Consider the following 22773-nt stretch of genomic DNA (forward strand, 5'->3'; position numbering starts at 1 on the left):
GGCTAGGGGATCACTGCGTGGCAAACAGGAGGTAGAGCGCTGGTGGGGCGGCTGGAGGCGGAGGACGGAGGGTGGGTTCTGTGTCCCGGAGCTGCCCGACGTGCTGACCAGGGAGCTGTCCGCAGTGCTGAATTTGAAGCGTAAGACTAACGAGCGCAAACCGCGTTGCCAGGTTTCGGGCTGTCAGCTGTACCAGAGCCCGCGTCTTGCCCCTGACTCTGAATCTGGGGGAGCTGTACAATCAGTTGAGTCCAGAGGCGTAATATCCAGGTGCAGATTCCGGAAGAACTGGAATCTGAGGCGTTGGCTGAGGGATTGGTCAGGGCGCTGGATCTCTGATGCTTTCCAATATGCAATTCTGATGTGCTGTCAGTTAAACAGAAATCGGGAAGCTGTCAGCGGTCCTGCCCACTGTCGCTGATGCCTCTTGGGCCAACCCTGTTAAATGTTCTCACCTTGGAGTCCCACCTCCTTTCTTAATCTCCAGATGAGTAATCTTCCGAGATTTGGGGATGGCCTGGACTCTGAGCTGCTGCGGTGCTGTCCAGACCAGTGCTTCTCTGGGACTGATACTAAGAGCAGAATTCAGACTGCTGGTCAGATGCCTTCTGGGGGAAGAAAGTGACTCCAAGCCTCTCTTGTGTAGGAGGGGTCGTGGTTTCACATATTAAAGGAGCCCTGACAGTCTTTCAAAGGCAGTGGAGGTGACAGCCCCTGACCAAGGCCCTGGCTGAGGAGATGAGAGATTTTCACTTCTCTTGCTGCTGTCAGGGTCTCTCCACTTCGTTTTCCCCGGAGGCCCTGAGAGTCAAACTAATAAGCTTCAAGTTTCCTCCATCCCTGGTGACCCAAGACCTCAGAAGAACCCCGAGAGTATAAGTGAATTCAGGGGTATATATAGGAATCCTTTTTCTCCCTCTTCTTGACATTCAGTTATAATTTAGGGAACCTGGGAAGGTGAGTGGATCACTGACATCCCCCTCCCATTTTTAGAACCAGTCTTAGAGTACTTGTCATGGATTCTGAGTCAGGCTGAATAATGGCTCCCCAAATATTTCCACATCCTAATCCCCAGAACCTGTGAATGTTATCATAAATAGCAATAGGCTTTGCAAATGTGGTTAAGGATCTTGAGATGGAGAGATTACCCTAGATTATATGGGTGGGCCCAACTGTAATCACAACGATCCTCATAAGAGGGACACAGGAGGAGTTAGAGATGGAGGAGAAGGCAATGAGATGACAGAAGCAGAGATTGGAATGATGTGATTTGAAAATGGAGGAAGCAGCCACAAGCCAAGGAATCCAGGTGGCTACTAGAAGCTGAAGAAGGCAAGGAAGTGGATTTTCCCCTTTGAGCCTCCAGAAGGGACCAGTCCTGCCAACACCCTGACTTTAGACCAGTGAAACTGATTTTCAACTTCTGACCTCCAGAACTGTAAGATAACAATTTGTTTTGTTTTGTTTTAAGCCATTAAGTCTGCGGTAATTTGTTAGAGAAGCTACAGGAAACTAATATAGGCTCCCTCCTAATCATTGTGATTACCTGTCTTTAGACTAGAGCGCCTCACACCCCTTGTGAGGAAGTGTGGTGTGGGGAAAAGTTGTCCGTGTCCTTCGCCACAGTCTTCATTTTCCCTGTTAGCAAATATGAAGTGAACTTACCAAGGATCTCACCCTCCTGAACTTCTAGTTCTCTGGCATTTCTGTTCTCCCCTCTCTCTAGTCATCCTCCTGGATTCCAAAGCCTCCCAGGCTGAGCTGGGCTGGACTGCACTGCCGAGTAATGGGGTAAGTGTAAGCCTTTCCCTCCCTGTCCCTAGGACACTCTGGTGATCCAGGACTCAGAACTTTTAGCTCCTCATGGTTACATCAGATCAAAATGCTCCTCGGAGCATGTGGTCTCCACCAGCCCTGGCTTCAGGCCAGAGTGGCCTATTAGAAAACATTGAGTCTTCGGTCAGGAAAAAAAAAAAAAGCAAAAAGATAAGTGAGAAGAGAGCTAGCCGTGTCTAGGAACAGAAATATGGCATCTGGATGGAGCCAATGCTGGACGGGGCCTTGCACTCTGTAGACCCTCCAAGCAGTGTTGTTGATGGGTGGATTGACAGAACAAGAAAGACCTGGAATACAAAAAGAGGCTTGGAAACTTGAGGTAGTGGTGGGGAGATGTGATGGTGTAAGAGCAGCTTGGTGTCGAGGAAAGACGCTGCGTGTCAGGAGACCCCATTCCTAGCTCTCCACCTCTACCTCCACTAGCTCTCCAGCTCTGCTACTAACTCGACGTATGTATACACTCAAGTTACCTCTCTCTGGAGCCTCAGTTTCCGCATCAATTGTCTCCAACATTTCTCCCATCTCTGTGTCTTGTAATTTCAGGGGTGGATATGGGGAAGGAGGGGAGAAGAGAATGCAGAATGAAGGGGAAGGGGGGGGGGGGTTCAGCCCGAATCACCGCCAGGACTTGACCTCTTGGGGGCGCCTTGGCTCTGAGCTGCCTACATCTTTGTTCTACACCCCAGTGGGAGGAGATTAGCGGCGTGGACGAACACGACCGTCCCATCCGCACATACCAGGTGTGCAACGTGTTGGAGCCCAACCAGGACAACTGGTTGCAGACTGGCTGGATCAGCCGTGGCCGAGGGCAGCGCATATTCGTGGAGCTGCAGTTCACACTGCGCGACTGCAGCAGCATCCCAGGAGCCGCGGGCACCTGCAAGGAGACTTTCAATGTCTACTACCTGGAAACCGAAGCCGATCTGGGTCGCGGGCGTCCCCGCACAGCGGGCAACAGGCCCCGCAAGATTGACACGATCGCGGCAGACGAGAGCTTCACTCAGGGGGACTTGGGCGAACGCAAGATGAAGCTGAACACAGAGGTGCGGGAGATTGGTCCGCTCAGCCGGCGAGGTTTCCACCTGGCCTTCCAGGACGTGGGCGCATGCGTGGCGCTGGTCTCCGTGCGCGTCTACTACAAGCAGTGCCGCGCCACGGTGCGGGGCCTGGCGGCGTTCCCAGCCACCGCAGCCGAGAGCGCCTTCTCCACGCTGGTGGAGGTGACCGGAACGTGCGTGGCGCACTCAGAAGGGGAGCCCGACAGCCCCCCGCGCATGCACTGCGGCGCCGATGGCGAGTGGCTGGTGCCCGTGGGCCGCTGCAGCTGCAGTGCGGGATTCCAGGAACGTGGTGACATCTGTGAAGGTATCCAGCGCTCTGGGGGGTGTGGTGTGGAAGTGTAGCACGCAGATGGCAGTTGGGAGAGAGTGTGCACTAGATGAAAGAGGCAGGGTGGGGAGTGGGGAAGCCGTAGGCTGTGGAGCCCAGAGTTGTGACTTTCTGTGGCGCTTCCAGTGACCGCAGCCAGAACCAGTGAGTGAAGTTGAGGGAGGTGCATTGACTCCATATAAGAAGCATCAGGGACCTATATTTCAGGCACCACGACAAGCACCTCACACAGGTCTTCTCACTTATTCAGAGCAATAAAGTCATCATTATCCCTATTTCGCAGATGAGGAAACAGGCTCAGAGGGATTAACCCCTCACCTGCAGTTAGGAAATGGGGAACCAGAATTTGAATCCAAATTTGCCCAACTCTCAAGTTCTTTCCACTACACCATCCTGCCTCCCTTATGCATAAAGAAGAGCACTACAGTAGTCCAACTCCTCGAGCAAGGGGCTAGTGGGATTGGGTACATTATAGAGAGTGAGCTCCCTGTCACTGACAACATGCAAGTCAACAACATGAGCTGGAGAGGGCAAGAGATTGGGAGGCTGCACTAGATGACTGCTAAGATCCCACCCACTTCTCTGAACTAGAGTCACTGTGCGCCCTAGGGGGAGCCTCCATGTTGCGGTTCTGTTGGGCTCTTTGGTCTGTAGGGGGCCCCAGGATCAGACCTTCTCTTCTTTCCCCTATTTGTGGCTTTCTGAATTGAGGGTAAGAATGGGGGATGGATGTGTGCACTTAATGGAGAAAGATCAAGTGATACTTTTTCTAAACCAGGCCCTTTTCTGGGTGCCAGGGCAACAGAAATGAATCAGGCACAATCTCAACTCTTGAGAACCTAACAGCCTAGATGGAGATGTAAAAATTTAAAAATCACGACAGGGTGATATATGGTCTAATAGAGGGATTAATACAGTGGTGGGAAGACAGGGCAGGGGGCGGTGACTAAACTTGCTCTCATTTCTTTGTTCAGTTATCCATTCAATATGAATTGAGAACACACCATCTGCATTTATTGAGGGTTTACTATATGTATATAGATGAATTTCACCATCCCTTCCCTGGGGGAACTTGTGGTTCAGTAAGGGGCTTGGAGACATGAACTTTCCTGAGCTCTCCAGGTAAGGTTGCGATCTACCTCTGTGCTCTCCAAACCTCTATTTCTGTACTCACTCCATGGTATAAGCAGTGACCTACTTATGTGTATTTCCACCACTGGACTAGGAACTTCTTGAGCTCAGGCAATGGGTTGTATTAGTCTCAGCAGCTCCAATGTCCATAACAGGACATATGGTAGGTGCCCAATGGAAATGTATTGTGTGAATGAGCAGTCATTATAGGGTGTGATATGTATCAATAGAAAGCTGAGGGATCCTGGAGACTGGAGAACCCAATTCTAAGGGTGGAGAGAGATGGTGAGAAGCCCTTTCTTCCAGACAGCTGAGAGCATTCTGGGTTGAGAGATTGTGTGCAGAAGCACAGGGGCAGGAGAGAACGTAGCATGGTTGGGGCTTGGTAAGTTAGCATGGCCGGAGCAGGGGGCATTTGGGGGTGTGAGGGGTGATGGGGCTGGAGAGGGGTAGGGGCAAATCATGAAGGGCCTTGAACACTGGGATAAAGAGCTTAGACTTTAGACTTTAGATCATTAGGGAGGATTTGAAGCAGAGAGGTGACATATTCAGATTTCTATTTTCAAAAGATAACTCGAGCTACAATTACAAAGAAAGGATTGGAGAAGGAAAGAATAGAGACCAGAAGACGAGGAAAGAAGATGATCCAATAGTTCAGGAGAAAGAGCACAAGGTCTGAACTAAGGCAGTGGCAGGGATCATTGAGAGATGAGGATGGATGTGATAACGAGAAAGCATCCACAGCACTTGGTGACCATGTGATCCCGGAGGAGAAAGGAGTCTTTTTGACTTATATGCATCTGGAGGACTGAATGGATAGAGTAATTCACTGGGGTAGAGAATGCAGATCATGGATGGACCTATGAAATTGATGGTTTCCATGGTGCCTTCAAGTAGAGGTAGCTAGAACATGGGTTGGGAGCTCAGCAACAGAGAGAGATGCTACTTAAAGTCGCGGGTGTGGTGGGGACAGACCAGGGAGAATGTATGGGGTAAGAAGCAAGAGGGCCAATGATGACGTCTCACAGAAGAGTAACACATAAGGCGAAGTGGGAGAAATGGAGCCCATGAAAGACTGCAAGGCAGTGATCAGAGGCTGGAGGAGAGTGTGATTTCATGGTAGTCAAAGGCAATAAGATGTCTAGGAGGGAATGGCCTGCAGCACTGGTGAGCAGTCAGGTAAGGTGTGGATTGGCCAGTGTCTGCCTGGTGAGAGCAGTCTCAGCTGAATGACAGAGAGAGTGACCTGCTGCAGTGGGTAGGATGAAGGAAGCCAGAACTAGAGCCAGGGAAGGTACACCCTCTCTGGAGGCTCGGTTTGAAAGGGGAGGAGAGGGTGGCATGTCTTGGGGAGGACATTGGGTGGAAAGAGGTTTTCTACTGTAGGTGGGAGCCTTGTTTACATGATGAGGGCAGGAGCCAGAGGGGTACCAAATGGGGGGCGGGGTGGGAGCGGCTGGCCTCAAGGAGAAGTATTTTATTACCGATGTGGGTCAGAATTGCTGATGCATGCTGCTAACAAAAAGCAGGCCATGTTTTGTCAGTTTTATTGGTTTTGCAGACAGTGCCCTACTGCCCGCACCCTAAAGTGGACTGCTTTTAAAGCTCCACTCCCTGTACTGTCAGGGGGAAGTGCTGGTAGACAAGAGCAGGGTAAGAATCAGGAGGTGAGATGCCTGAATGAAGGTAGTCTGGGAGGAGGTGAAGGGTGAGATCCAGAGGGAAGGAGGGGCTGATCTTCAACTGGAGTGGGACTCACCCCTCTTGCAAATCTGGAAGGAAGGAAGGAGAGGGAAGATGGGTGTGGATGGAGGAGTTGGTGGATTTGAGAACCAGGCATTGAGAGAATAATCACCTGATGGCCTCCCCTGTCCCTGTGAGGTAGGAGGAAGGCATCTGTACCAGTGGACAGTGGGATGCTGGTCTGTCTTATTCACTGCTGTCGCTCCAGTGTCCAGAACAGCAGCTGGCTCATAGTAGACGCTAAAAAAAAAAAAATGTGGAATGAATGGATCAGGGGCTGGAGGAAGGGGTTTGGATACACTCTGGGCAACGAGAGAGACAGATACACAGTTAGGAATCCAATCCCACTTCTGACTTAGGCTGAGACCAGATAAAGGCCATTTGTAACAGCATCAACTTTGCCTCTGAGAGGAGGGAACTGGAGAGGATGCCAGGGAAAGCTTCTCAAGGGAGGTATTATTTTGAACTGGGGTTTTGAAAAACATAGGAGTTTGCCAGGAGAGAAGGGACAAGACCCCGAAGTGCGAAGTGCGGAAAGAAGAGTTCAGTGTGGCATGGCAGGGTGGGAGCAGGGCATTGGCATTGTGGAGCTGTTGGAGAGTTTTAAAAAGGGAAGTGAAATGGTCAGATTTGTATTTAGAAAGTGAAGGCCTTCCGCATGCCTTCTGCTGCTAAATACAGAGATCTCTCTAAAGGCAGATGACCCGGACTTTTGTTCTTCCTCTCCCAGCCACTAGAGCAATTACTGAAAGACTTGGGGTTTCCCTTGGGGGGAAATCAGGGTGTATGACCCATGTCTTCAAATCTCTGTAGGACTGCCCTGGAGCAGAGGGACCCAAGCAGACATACTATGGCTCCACAGGGCACACTGAGACCCTGTCATGGTGGCATGAGGCGGGTGCCACGCAGGGAGGCTGATCTGGGCTCAACAGAACTTTCTAACTGCCAGCAGCAGAGGCAGCCCCAGCAGAAGGTGGGCTCCCCATTACCAAGTATCTGAGCAAAGACAGTGGCTACTGCTAGGAAAGATGCCTGAGGGCCACTGGGAGTTGAACTAGACGAATCCTGCAATTGTGACTCTGACCTTGAGGAAGAGAGGGAGGGGCCAGAAGTCAGGAGTCACTTCCTGAGTCCTCCCCTCAGTACAACCCTCTTCTAAACACAGTCTCTTGGTAACCAGTGTCTAATGGGGCCACCCATCCCTGGGACCCCAGATGCCCACATGCACATGGAGAAAGGGAGCCTCCAGCATTCTTTCCCCTCTGCTGTGAGACTCAGCAAACAGAGGTGGGCAGGTCATGCTTCACATTTGACTGAGGGTTTCTTGAGGCCAGAGAGATGCTGGAAGTGGCAGAGGTAACATTGGAACCCAGGTCTCCTGAGTTCCAGCACGAGTTACTGTTGCTCGGGAGGCCATGATGTTAGTGAGTTCCACGCTTTGTTCTGAAGGCAGAGATTTCTAAAGGTTCCTGGGCTTCCGAGGCCCTGCCTAAAGCTGCCCTAAGCCCAGGATGCTAGGTGAGATGGACCCTCCCAAGATTAAGCCTTCCAGATAATGGGAACCCTCAGTTCCCTTGCCCTCTTCTCCTGGACAGCCTGAAAGTTCTTCCCAAGGGCTAATCTACACCCCTTCTGCTGTACTATGTCTTCCTGGGACTGGAGAGCAGCCAGCCTTCCACAACCCGCTACACTAGAGGAGAGGGATAGAGAAGTCCTGGCAGGGGCAGGGAGCAAGGTGTGGACCACCCCAGCTCTGAGAAGAGGGCTAGGAGCCATTTACCTCCGTCCTGGGCCCAGCTGGTGAGAAATTTTTTAAAGTGGGTGTTTAGCTGTTTCCACTTCAGGCCTGAGATGGAGGAATAGTAATTACTCCCATTATTGTGTAAATGTTGTCTGTGCTGTAAGCGGTTTGCCTGTTTTATCTCAATCCCCCAACCACCTTTTGGAGATAAGTGTTCTCTACAAACCTCAGAGAGGTCGACCAACTTTCCCAAAGCCACACAGCAGATAAGGGGTACAAAACAGCTGCAAACCCAGGTTGTTTAGATACAAAAGCCTGTGCTCTTAACAAACGAGTTCTGGGGGAAGGGAAGTGAGAGTAGCAAAGTAACTGATGATGTGTCAAGGGTAGAACCTAGAACTTTCTCTCTCCACCTGGCTGGCTCTTCTCTCAAATTGGAACCAAATGTGTCAGTTGAGGATTTATGATGCATTAACCCCAAATAGTGGTGGTGGGAGGGTGAGCTCTGACAACAGTGTCTGTGTCAGAGTGTTTGTAACTGGGAGTGGGAGGGTGTCTGTCCTGGGTAACCGGGGAACACCCCTTGGAGGCACCTCTTTTCTGCTCTCACACCAAGACTGGAAAGCTTGGCATTTTTTTCTTCTGGTGGGCGTCAGGGCAGTATGGTGTGGGGTCTGAAACCAGTTTGCTTGTGTTGGACTCCCACTATTTACTAGCTGTGGGACTTGGGGCAAGTTACTTAACCTCTCTGAGCCTTAGTTTCCTCATTTGAAAAATGAGGCTAATATACATACCTCACAGGTGGTTGTGAGCATTTAATGAATTACTAAGAGTGAAATACTCGTGTTCACACATTAGGGGCTTAGTAAGGGTTAGGTAATACTGGGTTGTTCAGTGCTGGAGTAGCTGAGTGGTCCCCCCACTCCATTCCCCATCAGAATTCGAGGATATAAGCCCCCTAATGAGGCAGTCAGGACAGTGGGGGAGCAAGAAGCTGTGGAGGAGCCCCCTCCTCACGCAGTTCCTCCCCGCAGCCTGTCCCCCAGGGTTTTACAAGGTGTCCCCGCGGCGGCCCCTCTGCTCGCCCTGCCCCGAGCACAGCCGGGCCCTGGAAAACGCTTCCACGTTCTGCGTGTGCCAAGACAGCTACGCGCGCTCACCCACCGACCCGCCCTCGGCGTCCTGCACCCGTGAGTCCCTCTCCTGAATGCCTTCCAGAGGCCGGGCAGGGAGGGGGCGGTTCAAAAAGGCGTGGTCGAGGCGTTGGTGAGGGCAGGGAGCACCAAGGCGCATGTGGGGCCAGCGACCTGGTTGGTGGGGTGGAGGGAGGGGAGCCTGCTGGGGAGGGATAGGGGCCGGGGCCTAGGGTTGGAAGAACAGGACCACAGAGAGAGGGATGAGGTTAGGCTTCTTGGGGGATCATAGAGTGGACCCCCCCGCACCGTTCCCGCCCTGGCCTCTCCGGACTCTCCAGGCAGGAGGGGGACTCCCGTCCCTTACAGCCCGCTCGGTCCCCAGATCCTCATCCTCGTCCCCCCGCTAACGTCCTCCCACCCTCTCACTGACCGCGCCCCACTCCCACATCCCGCTCCTCACTGGCCCTGTCCCGCCTCGCTGCCCCCACGCCCCCCACCCCGCGCCTCCTTCCCGCAGCCGCCTACTGACGGCGGCCGCCCCTGTGCCTCCAGGGCCGCCTTCGGCGCCGCGGGACCTGCAGTACAGCCTGAGCCGCTCGCCGCTGGCGCTGCGGCTGCGCTGGCTGCCGCCGGCGGACTCGGGCGGCCGCTCGGACGTCACCTACTCGCTGCTGTGCCTGCGCTGCGGCCGCGAGGGCCCGGCGGGCGCCTGCGAGCCGTGCGGGCCGCGCGTGGCCTTCTTGCCGCGCCAGGCGGGGCTGCGGGAGCGCGCCGCCACGCTGCTGCACCTGCGGCCCGGCGCCCGCTACACCGTGCGCGTAGCGGCGCTCAACGGCGTGTCGGGCCCGGCGGCCGCCGCGGGAGCCACCTACGCGCAGGTCACCGTCTCCACCGGGCCCGGGGGTAAGGCCGCCCCGCGTGCTTCCCCGTCCCGCGCACCGCGAGCATCCCCACGGCCTGCAGCCACTCCAGATAAACCTCGGTCGCGGGTTTCAGATCAGCGCCGGGCACCAAAACCTCCCACCGAGGGGGTCCAGAAGGCCACGGGGGAGGGATTGAGGATGCAGGTGACTGTGCCCCTGGGCCAGAGAGATTATGAGTGTTCAGCGAGTCTGCCGGAGCCAGTGCGTGCTCTTCCTTCTCCTGACCTCGCTGGAAGCCTTTGCTCCACATTCACAACCGCAGTTGCCTTACTACTCATTTCCCCGAAAAAGAGGTGGAAAGTCTCTCGATCTTTTGCCCTCCCTTTTCAAAAATTTCAGTAGGAAGCAGAATCATTCCTCCCCTCCTGTCTTAGAAAGAGGGACCTGGTGTGTCCTGTTTCCTCTGACTCTCGGCCTCTGCAAGGGTTTTGCTGCATGAGTCATCTCTTTCCCGGTCCTGGAAAAGGGCGAGGAAGCCCAGAGGGTCATACTGCAGGGGCGATAGAATTCACTGGTCAATACACGACGGTCATGTTTTGGAGTCTGGAACTGAGATGAATAAATGAAGACCTACAATCTTTTTATACTATGCCTTCCTCATTCTTGACATTTAATTTGATTTGTCTCTCACTCAGCTGGGGTACACCATCAAGTAATCCTTCAAGTATCCTTTGCAAGAAAGATCAGTGAGTGGTATGGTTTCTGAGTCTTTTCGTATCTGAGAACATATGATTGGTTTGTGACTCTGCTTCCCTGTCTTCTGGCAGTTGTGTTGCAGAGAATTCTGAGGCCGGGGTCATTTTCTTTCTTTTGTAAGCAACTTGGGTATAAATGTGAGCATGCGTGGGATGTTTGTATAATACTTTACCCTACTGGTGAAAATAAAATTTAACCAATATTGATCTCTTTTCATTGAGTTTGGCTAGAACATAGTAAAACTTTTGATCTACACACCTTTTTTCTGTTTTCCTGGGAAAAAAATTTTTTTAGTTATTGCTTTGACTAGAACTTCTGAAAGCTCCAATCTCTCTCTTAAGAATCTCTCTAAGCCTTAGGTTGTACATCCATTTTCTGATTCTCAAATCTTGTCACTTCCTTTGTCATTTTCGGCTCTTAATCCATTTCCTCTGCCTTTGGGGAGAGATTTTCCAATTTGTCTGGTTTTCTGGAACAACAGTTTTGTTCTGTTTACTTGTTTTACTCTCTCTATTGTGATTTAACATTTGCCATTGCGTTTCCATTTTACAAAATTCGGTACAGAGAAAGAAAAAGCATCCATAATCCTATTAACCAGAGGTACATAACTAATATCTTGGAGTACATCCTTCCAGATTTTTTTCTCTCTGTATCCATATCTAGAACTATCTATTATAAAGTCCCTTTTGCATGATACATGTAATACAAGTTTTTATCTGGTACTTTCTATTAACAATCTTGGTACAGATGGATTTATAAGGACGTATTCTTTGTTTCTATTTCATTAATAAAAATACTAAGCTGCCACTGATTGAGTGCTGCTCTGTGTTGGGCACTGTGCAATGTGAATTTTTTTATATTAATTCGCTTAAATGGAATGATAATCGTCTTTCAAATGATGAAACTGAGAGGCCAAGTGAATTTTCCAAAGTTAGCATAGTGGTCGAGACCCATCTTTGAACTCAGGTCTGTCTACCGCCAAAGCCCTGTGCTTTTAGCCTCTTGACCATATATTACTTTCACTTTTTACTAGAACTTAAAAAAAAAATCAGCAATGGATGTTAATTTTACAAAATGCTTCTTAAGCATCTTTCAAGATGACCACATGGTTTTTTCTCCTTTGACCTGTCAGTATGGTGAATTCTATTAACAGATTTTTCAATGTAAGCTCTTTTTGCATTTCTAGATTATACACTACTAGATATGAGGGTATTATTCTTTTAACATTTGCTGAATTAATTTGCTTATATTTTGATTTTTTTCCATCTACATTTATAAGAGAGATTAGTGGGTTTTTTTTTTTAATTATTGTGTTCTTTGTCAAGTTTTAACATTTTGGTAATGCTGGCTTTGAAAAAGTCATTGGAAATAATCTCTTCTTTTTCTCTGCTCTGGAACAGTTTAAATAGCATAATTATCATTCTTTGAAGGCATGCAAAACTGCCTGGGAAACGTTCTGGGCCCTGTTCCTTCTTCTGGTCTCTGTTTGATGATATTCTCTATCTTTTCCATAACTTCTTTAAAAAAAAAAAAAACAGATTCATCTTGGCTTGGATCATCTGTCCAAGCCACAGTCAACTTTTTTTTAAATTTATTTTTAAGTTTTTTATTGAAGTACAGTTGACTTACAGTGTTGTGTTTTTCAGGTGTAGCAAAGTGATTCAGATATGCATACATATATGTGTGTGTGTGTGTGTGTGTGTGTGTATATATATATATATATATATACACACACACAGATATGCATACATATCTGTGTGTGTGTGTGTGTGTGTGTGTGTGTATATATATATTCTTTTTCAGAGTCTTTTTCATTATAGGATATTATAAGATATTGAATATAGGTCCCTGTGCTATACAGTAGGTCCTTGTTTTTTGTTTGTTTTATATAGAGTAGTTTGTATATGTTAATCCCAAACTCCTAGTTTATCCCTCCCTACCTTTTCCCCTTTGGTAACCACAGTTTGTTTTGTATGGCTGTAAATCTATTTCTGGTTTGTAAATAAGTTTACTTGTATCATTTTTTTAAAGATTCCATATATAAGTGATATCACATGATATTTGTCTTTGTTTGACTTTCTTCCCATAATATGATAATCTCTAGGTCCATCCATGTTGCTGCAAATGGCATTATTTCATTCTTTTTTATGGCTGTGTTGTATTTTATTTATATATATATATATATATATATATATATATATATATATATATATATCACAACTTCTTTACCCATTCCTCTGTTGATGGACATTCAGGTTGCTTCCATGTCTTGGCTGTTGTAAATAGTGCTGCTACGAATGTTGGGGCACATGTATCTTTTTGAATTAGAGTTTTCTCTGGATAAATGCCCAAGAGTGGCATTGCTAGATCATATGTTAACTCTATTTTTAGCTTTTTAAGGAATCTCAATACTGTTCCCCATAGTGGCTGCACCAGTTTACATTCCCACCAACAGTGAAGGAGGGGTCCCTTTTCTCTACACCCTCTCCAACATTTATTATTTGTAGACTTTTTAATGATGGCCTTTGTTCTGACTGGTGTGAGGTGTTACTTCATTGTAGTTTTGATTTGCATTTCTCTAATAATTAGCAATATTGAGCATCTTTTCATGTGCCTATTGGCCATCGGTATGTCTTCTTTGGAGAAATGTCTTCTATTTAAGTCTTCTGCCTATTCCTTTTTCTCTTGAGTATTCTTGCCAGAAGTTTTTTTTATTGGTTATGACAAATAATCAGCTTTTGAATTTATCAATTTCACTGCTCTATACTTTTGTCACTTATTTTATGGTTTTTATCTTTATTAATACCATCCTCCTGCTTTCCTGAAGTCTTTTTCTAGGTGAGTTTAGTGCTTCGTTTTTATATTATAGTTTTAGTATTTTAAGCCTATAAATTTTCCTCTAAGTGTAGCTTTGGTCACATCCAGTATGTTTTTATATATAATATATCACATCGTTAGTACTGTCTTTTTTTGTAGATATAATTCACATACCATAAAATTTCACGTATCTTTTAAAGTGTACAATTCAGTTGTTTTTCCTTTGCAACTATCGCTAACTATCTTGTTTCAGAACATTTTCATCACCCCCCAAAGAAACCCATTAACGGTCACTCTCCATTCCTCCTACCACTCTCCGGCCCCTAACAACCACTAATCTACTTTCTGCCTTTATGGATTTGCCAATTCTGGGCATTTTATGTACATGGAATTATACGATATGTAGACTTCTGTGTCTGGCTTTTTTCACTTAGCATAATGTTTTCAAGGTTTGTCAATGTTTAGCATGTATCAGTATGCCATTCCTTTTTATGGCTAATATTCTAGTGTATGAATATATCACAGTTTTGTTTATTTATTCAGTTTATAGACTTTGGGCAGTTTCTACTTTTTGGCTATTATGAATAATGCTGCTATTTACATTCATGTTCAAGTTTTTGTGGAAACATAGGTTTTTCAGTTCTCTTGGCTATATACTTAGGAGTGGAATTGCTAGATCACATGGTGTTATAGACAGAATTGTCTCCCCTAAATTCATATGTTGAAGCCCTAACCCCCGGTGTGATTGCATTTGGAGATAAGGCCATTAAGGAAATAATTAAGGTTTATGAGATCATAAGGGAGGGGCCCTAATCTCAAGGACTGTTGTCCTTACCAGAAGAGGAAGAGACATCAGAGCTCCTTTGCTCTCTCTCTGAAAACACAGAGGAAAGGCCAAGTGAGGACACAGCAAGGAGGTGGCTGTCTGCAAGTCAGGAAGAGAGCCCTCACTAGAATACAAATATAAATCTGCAAGTATCATCTGGGATTTCTAGCCTCTAGGGCTGGGAGGAAATAAATTTTTGTTGTTTAAGCCACCCCATCTGTAGTCTCTTGTTATGGCAGCCTGAGCTGACCAATACATATGGAAACTTTTTATCTTTTTGAGGAGCTGCTTAACTTTTTGAGGAATTGTCAAACTGTCTTCCAAAGCAACTATACCTTTTTACATTCCCACCAGCAATGTACAAGTGTTCCAGTTTCTCCACATCCTCACCAACACTCGTTATTGTTTGTCTTGCTGATTTAAATGATGGCCATTCTGGTGGCTGTGAAGTGGTAGCTCATTGCGGTTTCAATTTGCATTCCGCTAATGACATCTTTTCACGTGCTGGGTTTTCTTTTTGTCATTGAGTTATAAGAGGGTTTTTTTTCCCCCTAACATATATATTCTGGATACTAGACCTTTCCTAGGAGTGCTGTATAACAAAGCACAAAGAACTGGGTGGCTTAAAACAAAAGAAATTTATTGTCTCACACTTCTGGAATCTAGAAATTTGAAATCAAGATGTCAGCAGGGTCGTGCTCTCTCTGACTGCTCTAGGGGAGAATTCTTCCTTCCTTCTAGCCTCTGGTGTTTGCTGGCAGTCCTTGGCCTTTCTTGGCTTGTAGGCACATCACCCCAATCACATGGCCCTCTTTATCCTGTGTGTCTTCACATCATCTTCCTTCTATGAATGTCTGTCTCTCTGTCTAAATTTCTCTCTTCTCATAAGCACACCAGTCACACTGGATTAGAGCCCACACAAATGACCTCATGTTAACATTATTACCTCTGTGAAGACCCTATTTCCAAATAAAGTTATATTCTAGAGGTACTAGGACACACAGTTCAACATATAACAACCATTATGATACATGATTTGCAAATATTTTCTCCTACTTTGTGGGTTGTCACTCACTTTTTCTCCAGTTGAGATATAATTACATTTAACATAATGTTAATTTCATATATACAACATAATGATTTGATATTTGTATATGTTGTAGAATGATCACCACAATAAGTCTAGAACATCCATAACCCACATTGTTACAAATTTATTTCCTTGTGATGAGAACTTTAAAGATCTACTTTTAGCAATTTTCAAATATATAGTGTAGTATTGCTAACTCTAGTCACCATGCTGCACATTACATCCCTAGAACTTATTTATTTTATAACAGAAAGTTTGTACCTTTTGACCACCTTCACCCATTTTGCCTGCCCCTCACTCCCCACCTCTGTCAGCCACCTGTCTTTCACTTTCCTGAGTGGTATCCTTTGAAACTCAAAAGTTTTAAATTTTGATCAAGTCCACTTAATTTTTTTCTTTGGTTGCTTGTGCTTTTGGTTGCATGTTTAAGAACCCACTGCCTCAGTCAAGGTCATGAAAATGTAGACCTATGTTTTCTTCTAGTATAGTTTTGACTAAGATTATTTTAGAGAATGTGTTTTAATTTCTGGTTGACTTGCTTTCATTTTGTCATCTTTTTGTTTCTCATTTTACTGCTTCATGTTTAGAGAAAAAAGGTTTGTACAATTTTTTGCTTTTTAAAATAACCATTGAGGTTTTCTTTGCGGGCTAAGATATAGTAAACATTTTAACAACTCCATGGCTACTTTGAAGCAATGTGTATTATTTTTGAACTGGGATGTTTTCTTTCTCTTTCTCTCTCCATATATAGCGTGGGGGGTAGGTAATTGGGTATATATATATATATATAGTATGAAAGAGGTTTTATATATATATATGTATTATATATATATATATTTTTTTTTTAATGGAGGCATCGGGAATTGAACTGGGACCTGGTGCATGCTAAGCATGCTCTCTTGCACTGAGCTATACCCTATCCCCACCATTTCCTTCTTACTGTCTACTTGATGTTCCAAAGACTAAGCAGTTTAAATTTCCCATTCTGCTTGTGATTTTGTTAAGCTCCTTATACTTATAATGAATTTTCTTTTCAATTTTGCTAATGTGCATTTAGTTTCCCTACAAGCCTTTCTCACCTTCTCCACTTTAATCTCATCCCATTCTGTTTCTTTTTCTTCTCCATCTGTTTTCTCTTCGTGGCCTTCTGTTTCTACTTCAGGAGGCTGTGTTTTCTTTCATCTTCTTGAAGATGCCAGACAGCCTCCTCACTTGTTCTTCTGACTGTCGTGCTAAATGACTCTTAAAGATCTGCTCCTCCTGAGTCTTCAGAATAACAATTTTTTTGCTTATTCAGAAATATTTTTTCATATGCCCCATTTTTGGTGTTTCTGTTTACTTGTTCTTGATGTTTGCAGAAACCAAAAACCAAAAAACCAAGATATGTGAATTGTCCTTCGGACGGTTTGTAAGGCTTTTAGCTGCAAGTAACAATACATCTTAATCCAAATGACACGCAACTGGCATGATCTCCTAGCTTACCTAAGAAGAGTAGAATTAGAGCTTTGTTAATTGAGCAGCTCAACAGTGTTCTCGAGGACCCAAGTTCTTTCTGCCTCTACACTCTGCCATCCTTATAACAGGCTGGCTCCCTTAAGGTGGCAAGTTGGTTGCAGCAGTTCCAGACATCACATCCTAGTGATGCAGGGCAGAAAAAGAACTGTTTCTTCCTTGCAGATGTCTCTTTAAGAGCAAGAAATCTTTCCCAGAATCCCTCCTTCCCTTAGGTGATTTCTCGTTAAGTTGGGCAGAACAGGATTATAAACCCAACCCTAGCCCAATTATTGGTAAAGGGAGTGAGTGCATGCAGGTGTTTTAGAACCATCAGAATTAACCTGAGTCACCTGGGGGTGGGGAGACCCTAGACCCTGAATCAAAAACTGGGCTCAGCCAGCAGGGAAGGGGACATGGCTGTTGAATAGATTTCCAATAAGTGTCTTCTGTAGTCTTGGTCCCACTTGGGTGCTGGCTGAATCTTCTACCTCTATATCCTAGCCATCTGATAGCTTTCAACAAATGTTTTTAAAAATGACATTTCTAGCTCTTTCCTTTCCCTGCCCTCTATCTGCTTGTACAAGGGATTGTGCCACTTCCTAGGATGTTTCTTCACTGTTCTCCCTTTGGTACCTACACCTTGTCCGGGATCTGCCATCTCCAAGTGCATTTAGGCTGAAGAGGCTCTCTCTGGGAACAGGGAAGAACACTTTTCCTCCAAAACAACTAAGCGATAGCATGATGTCTGTGCGTTGTCCCGTTGACAAAGACCTTGCTTTTTTTTTTTTTTTAAAGAGTCAGACAGTGGGAGGAAGGATAAAGGATCTTTCAAGTTATTTTTAGGATGGGAGGCCATGTCACTCTGTGGGCAGCATAGCCTGGGGGGTTACTACAATTGCATTTTTCAGTCTGTTTCCATTGGTTTTATCACAGGTGGAAATATGCCACTCTGCTCCCCCTCCCTCCAATCTGGCAATCAGCCATCAAGACTAGTTTATGGTGACGTTCTGTGTTTTCAACTCTTTCTGTATCTTTAGGTATTAGAATTTGGGAGAGACTGGAGCTGAGGGCTGCTAGATGGTTACCATTTAAAACTGGAAGCCGCATTCACGCACTTTTCAAAGAGCAAGCCATATAAGCCCTTGTCTCCACTTCCTTGGCCCATTGCCACCTGCTGCCGACTTCCCCTCAGTCCCCTGAAGTCACCAGGAGCCTCCACATTGTTAAAGACAGTGGGCACTTTGAACCATCATCTTCCCCTCTCTCTTCTCAGCATATGACACTGCCCGCCAGCAGCTCCCCTTACAGATAAACTTGTATTGAGTGCTTGCTCTGTGAAGGGTATTGTGCTAAGCTCTTCATATGTGTTACTTCATCAAATTCTCACCACAAGCCTAATGAGGTCGTTACTGTTTGCAATCGACACATGAGGAAGCTGAGGCTCTTGCTTGAAGACTAGAGGTTAATAACGGAAAGAGTCAGGAGAGAACTTTCCTGAATGTTCTCGTCCCTGGGCTTCTGTGGCCTGGTTTGCTCCTGGTTTTCTTCCTACCTCTCTGGCTCCTCCTTTCCAAGCTCCTCTTCCTTTGCCTGCCTCTTAAATTTGGTTGTTTTGGAGGCTGATTTCCTGAAAGCGTTTCCTTCTCTCTTTCTGTGCCTTCTCCTGGGCAGTGTCTTCAGGTCACCTTCCATTAGCTCTGGGATCTCCATCTCCCTCCCAGATACCTTCTGTGAGCCTCAGAACCACTGGCTGCCTTTCCAGCATCTTCTCTTGGGAACCCCTCTGCTCAATACACCTAAATTGAAGCCATGATCTTTCCTCCCAGTAACCTGATGGTACCTGCCTTAGTTCCAGCATTATTGCATCTTTTTATGTTTGTTTGTTTGCTACTGTCCTACCAACGTCATCTGGACTAGACTAGTGGTTCTCAAAATAGTCTGCACATTGGAATCACTGGAAGCTTTAAAAAAAAAAAGATACTAATGCCTGAGTCCCACCCCATAGAGATTATGATTTAATTGACTTGGGTTGTGTGATCTGGACATCAATTTTTTTTATTGTGGTAAAAAACATATGACATAAAATTTACCGTATTAACCATTTTTATGTGTACAGTGCACTAGTGTTAGCTATAGGCATGTTATTGTGCAAAACACCTCTAGAACTTTTGCATCTTGCAAAATTCAAACTCTATGAACATTAAACAACTCCTCTTTCCTCCTGCCCCCAGCCCCGGCAGCCACTATTCTACTAAGGGTTTGATGACTTTAGGTATCTTGTATAGGTGGAGTCATGCAATATCTGTCTTTTTGTGACTGACTTATTTTACTTAGCATAATGTCCTCAAAGTTGATGTTGTAGCATGTGACGAGATTTCCTTTTTTTAGGCTGAACAATTTCCCATTGTATGTCGAGACCATGTTTTCTCTCTTTTTCAGCTTTATTGAGATGTAATTGACATATAACATTGTATAAGTTTAAGTTGTACACGGTGATGATTGGGTGCATGTGTATATTGTGAAATGATTACCACGGTAAGGGTAGTTAACACATCCATCACCTCATGTAGTTACGTTTCATGCTTGTGTGGTGAGAACACTGAAGATCTCTCTTAGCAACTTTCAAGTGTACCATACTATACATTAGATCCCCAGAACTTACTCATTTTATAATTGGAAGTTTGTATTTTTGGCCAACATCTCCCCATTTCCCCCATCTCCTAGCTCTTGGCAAAAACCAGTCTACTCTCTGTTTCTATGAGTTTGGCTTTCTTAGACTCTACATAATAGTGAGGTCATACGGTATTTGAATTTCCATGTCTTGTTTCACTTAGCATAATGCCCTCAGAGTTCATCTGTATTTTTGCTAATGGCAGGATTTCTTTCTTTTTTTAATGGCTTCATGACATATCATTAAATATATACATATAATAATTTTAATTTTCTTGTCTTTATCCATTCATCCGTCAACAGACATTTGGTTTGTTTCTACATCTTGGGTATTGTGAATAATGTTGCAGTGAACATGGGAGTGCAGAAATCTCTTCAAAATTGTGATTTCATTTCCTTGAGATACAGACTCAGAAGTGGGATTTTTAGATTACATGGTAGTTCTATTTTCATTTTTTAAAACAACCTTCATAGTGTATTTCACGGTGGTTGCACTAATTTACATTCCCACCAACAGTGCACAGGGTTCCAATTTCTTCACAGCCTTGCCAACACTTGCTGTTTTCTATTCTGTTTTGTTTGTTTTTGATAGTGGCCATCCTAACAGATATGAGGTGCTATCTCCTTGTTTTGATTTGCATTTCTCTAATGGTTAGTGCTATTGAGCATCTTTTCATGTGCTTATTGGCTATTTGCATATCTTTTTTAGAGAACTACCGATTCAAGTCCTCTGCCCATTTTTTGGAGGGGAGATAATTAGTTTTTTTAAATTTATTTATCTCTTAATGGAGGTACTGGGGAATAAACCCAGGATCTTGCGCATGCTAGGCACGCACTCTACCACTGAGCTATACCCTCCCCCAACTCTGCCCATTTTTGAATTGGGTTATTTGATGTTGTTGTTGTTGAAATGTAGTTTTTTTTTTAATATGCACTTCCATGTTTATTGTAGATTGCAGTAGTCAAGATACAGAAACAACATAAGTGTCCATCAATGGATGAGCAGATTAAAAAAATATATATATATATACACACATACACATACATACAATGGAATACTACTCAGTCTTATGAATTGTAGTTCTTTATATATATTCTGGACATTAACCTCTTATCAGATATGTGGTTAGCAAATATTCCCCCCATTCCATAGGCTGCTTTTTCACTTTGCTAATTGTTTCCTTTACTGTGCAGGGAAGTTTGGTTTGGAGCCATTTTTCTATTTTTGCTTTTGTTGCCTGTGCTTTTGTTGTCCTATCTGAGAAATCATTGCTAAATCCAATATCATGAAGTTTTCCTCTCTATTTTATTCTAGGAGTTTTATAGTTTCAGGTCTTACATTTAGGTCTGTAACTCATTTTGGGTTCATTTTTCTGTGTGGTGTAAGGCAAGGGCCCCACTTCATTCTTTTGCATGTGGTCATTCAATTTTTCCAGCACCATTTATTGAAGAGACTTTCCTTTTCCCATTGCGTGGCCTTGGGCACCTTTGTGGAGAGGCATTTAATCACATATGTGAGGGTTTAGTTCTGGGCTCTCTGTTCCGTTCTATTGGTCTACATTTCTGTCTTTATGCCAGTATTATCATGCTGTTTTGTTTACCATAGCTTTGTAACATTTTGAAGTTAAAAAATAAGAGACTTCCAGATTTGTATTTCTTTTTCAAGCTCATTTGGATTATTCATGGTCTTTTGAGAGTCCATATGAATTTTAGAATATTTTTTTCTATTTCTGCAAAAAATGCTACTGGGATTTTGATAGGAATTGCATTGAATTTATAGGTCACTTTGGGTAGTATGGACATTTTAACAATATGAAGTCTAAACTCCATAAACATAGATGTCTTTCAATTCATGTCTCCTTTCTTTCCAGCAGTGCTTTGTAGTTTTCGTGTGCAAGTCTTTTGCTTTTTTAAATTTATTTTTTGGTTAATTTTTTTATTTTTTATTTTTGATGCTAAATATTTTATTCTTTGTGATGCTATTGTAAATGAGATTGTTTTTCTTAATTTCCATTTCAGACTGTTCATTGTTAGCATGTAGAAGGGCAGCTGATTTTTACATTCGATTTTGTATCCTGCAACTTTGCTCTATTCATTTATTAGTTGTAACAATGTTTTTTCGTGGAATCTTCAGGGCTTTCTACGTGTAAGATTATGTCATCTGTGGACAGAGATCATTTTTACTTCCTCCTTTCCCATCTGGATGCCTTTTATTTCTTTTTCCTGCCTAACTGCTCTGTCTAGGACTTCCAGTACTATGTTGAACAGAAGTGGCAAGAGCAGGCATCCTTGCCTAATTCCTGATCTTCAAGGGAAAGCTTTCAGTTTTCCACCACTGAGTGTGATGTTAGCGTGGGCTTTTCATATACGGCCTTTATTATGTTGAGGTAGTTTCCTTCTGTTCCTAGTTTGTTGAGCATATTGCCTCTTGACCAGACCGTTGGAGTAGTTAAGTAGCTTGTCTTCCTGCTGCCTGTGCTCTCTAATGTCTCCAAACCACAGAAAGTGTAGAAAGATCCTGGGGGATTAGAACCAGCCACCATGAGGGAAGCTTTAGTGTAGGGGGTGGGCAAGCAGCCCGTGGCCTGTGCTTTCCTGTTAGGAGCCAGGAAGCAGAGAGCAGTGGGGTGAGAGCAGTCTCCTTTTCCTCTAGTCTCACAGAGTTTATCCCTCAGGCCTCGCTCATCAGGAGCCTCTTGCCCCGCCCACCTACCCTTGGCCCCGCCCCAATGTGCTCCCATGGCCCCCACCGGTAATCCCCGCCTGTCCCGCCTTTCCGCCCCCTAACCCTGCAGTACATTCAGATCTGAGTCCAGAACCTGGCATTACTTACTTTCAGCGCCCTGGGAGGAGGATGAGATCCGCAGGGACCGAGTGGAGCCCCAGAGTGTGTCCCTGTCCTGGCGGGAGCCCATCACTGCTGGAGCCCCGGGGGCCAACGGCACGGAGTATGAGATCAGATACTACGAGAAGGTGAGTCTGGGTCTGGGAGGGACCTGGGGCTGCATTCCCGGCTGTGATCCGCCCCTCTCTCCCGCTGGCTTCCACCAGCTCCTCCCAGCCAAAGTTCTTTCTTTCTAAGCATCTCTTTGGTCTCCCTAAGTGACCTCCCCAGCTGGCGTTTCTTCCTGTCCCCTCCACACCATGGACCACGCTGCTTGCCCTCTCTCCCCAGGTCTCCGTTCATCACTGGCCATCTCCGTTTTCACTACTGTTGCCTAGTATTTCCAGTTGACAAAAAGCCTCTAGGGGCTGACTGAGATTTCATGCAGCAGAATCAT

At 45.3% G+C, this 22773-nt stretch overlaps 1 protein-coding gene and 2 long non-coding RNA genes across 5 annotated transcripts in view; 1 reads left to right on the plus strand and 2 right to left on the minus strand.

The window, feature by feature from the left end:
* The window catches only part of EPHA10 (EPH receptor A10), a 38719-nt gene that overhangs the window by 489 nt on the left and 15457 nt on the right, over window positions 1-22773 (plus strand). Inside the window, exons 2-6 of the mRNA XM_031684047.2 lie at window positions 1727-1791; window positions 2523-3201; window positions 8875-9030; window positions 9529-9879; window positions 22332-22465. Coding sequence (XP_031539907.2) covers window positions 1727-1791; window positions 2523-3201; window positions 8875-9030; window positions 9529-9879; window positions 22332-22465 — 1385 coding nt within the window. The remainder of the gene's footprint in view (window positions 1-1726; window positions 1792-2522; window positions 3202-8874; window positions 9031-9528; window positions 9880-22331; window positions 22466-22773) is intronic.
* LOC140700710 (uncharacterized) lies at window positions 93-1621 on the minus strand. The gene is made up of 3 exons (XR_012079271.1): window positions 1547-1621; window positions 456-572; window positions 93-366 (listed from the first exon to the last, which is right to left on the minus strand). It is a non-coding gene; the product is annotated as an uncharacterized lncRNA (long non-coding RNA).
* Window positions 5888-9632, minus strand: LOC140700709 (uncharacterized). Of its 3 annotated transcripts, none has more exons than XR_012079268.1 (4): window positions 9552-9632; window positions 7880-7945; window positions 6212-6339; window positions 5888-6128 (listed from the first exon to the last, which is right to left on the minus strand). It is a non-coding gene; the product is annotated as an uncharacterized lncRNA (long non-coding RNA). The 3 variants fall into 3 exon arrangements; XR_012079270.1 differs by having other exon boundaries at window positions 9506-9624; XR_012079269.1 differs by having other exon boundaries at window positions 9502-9624.

The sequence above is a fragment of the Vicugna pacos genome, chromosome 13, assembly GCF_048564905.1.
Source record: "Vicugna pacos chromosome 13, VicPac4, whole genome shotgun sequence".
NCBI lineage: Eukaryota > Metazoa > Chordata > Mammalia > Artiodactyla > Camelidae > Vicugna > Vicugna pacos.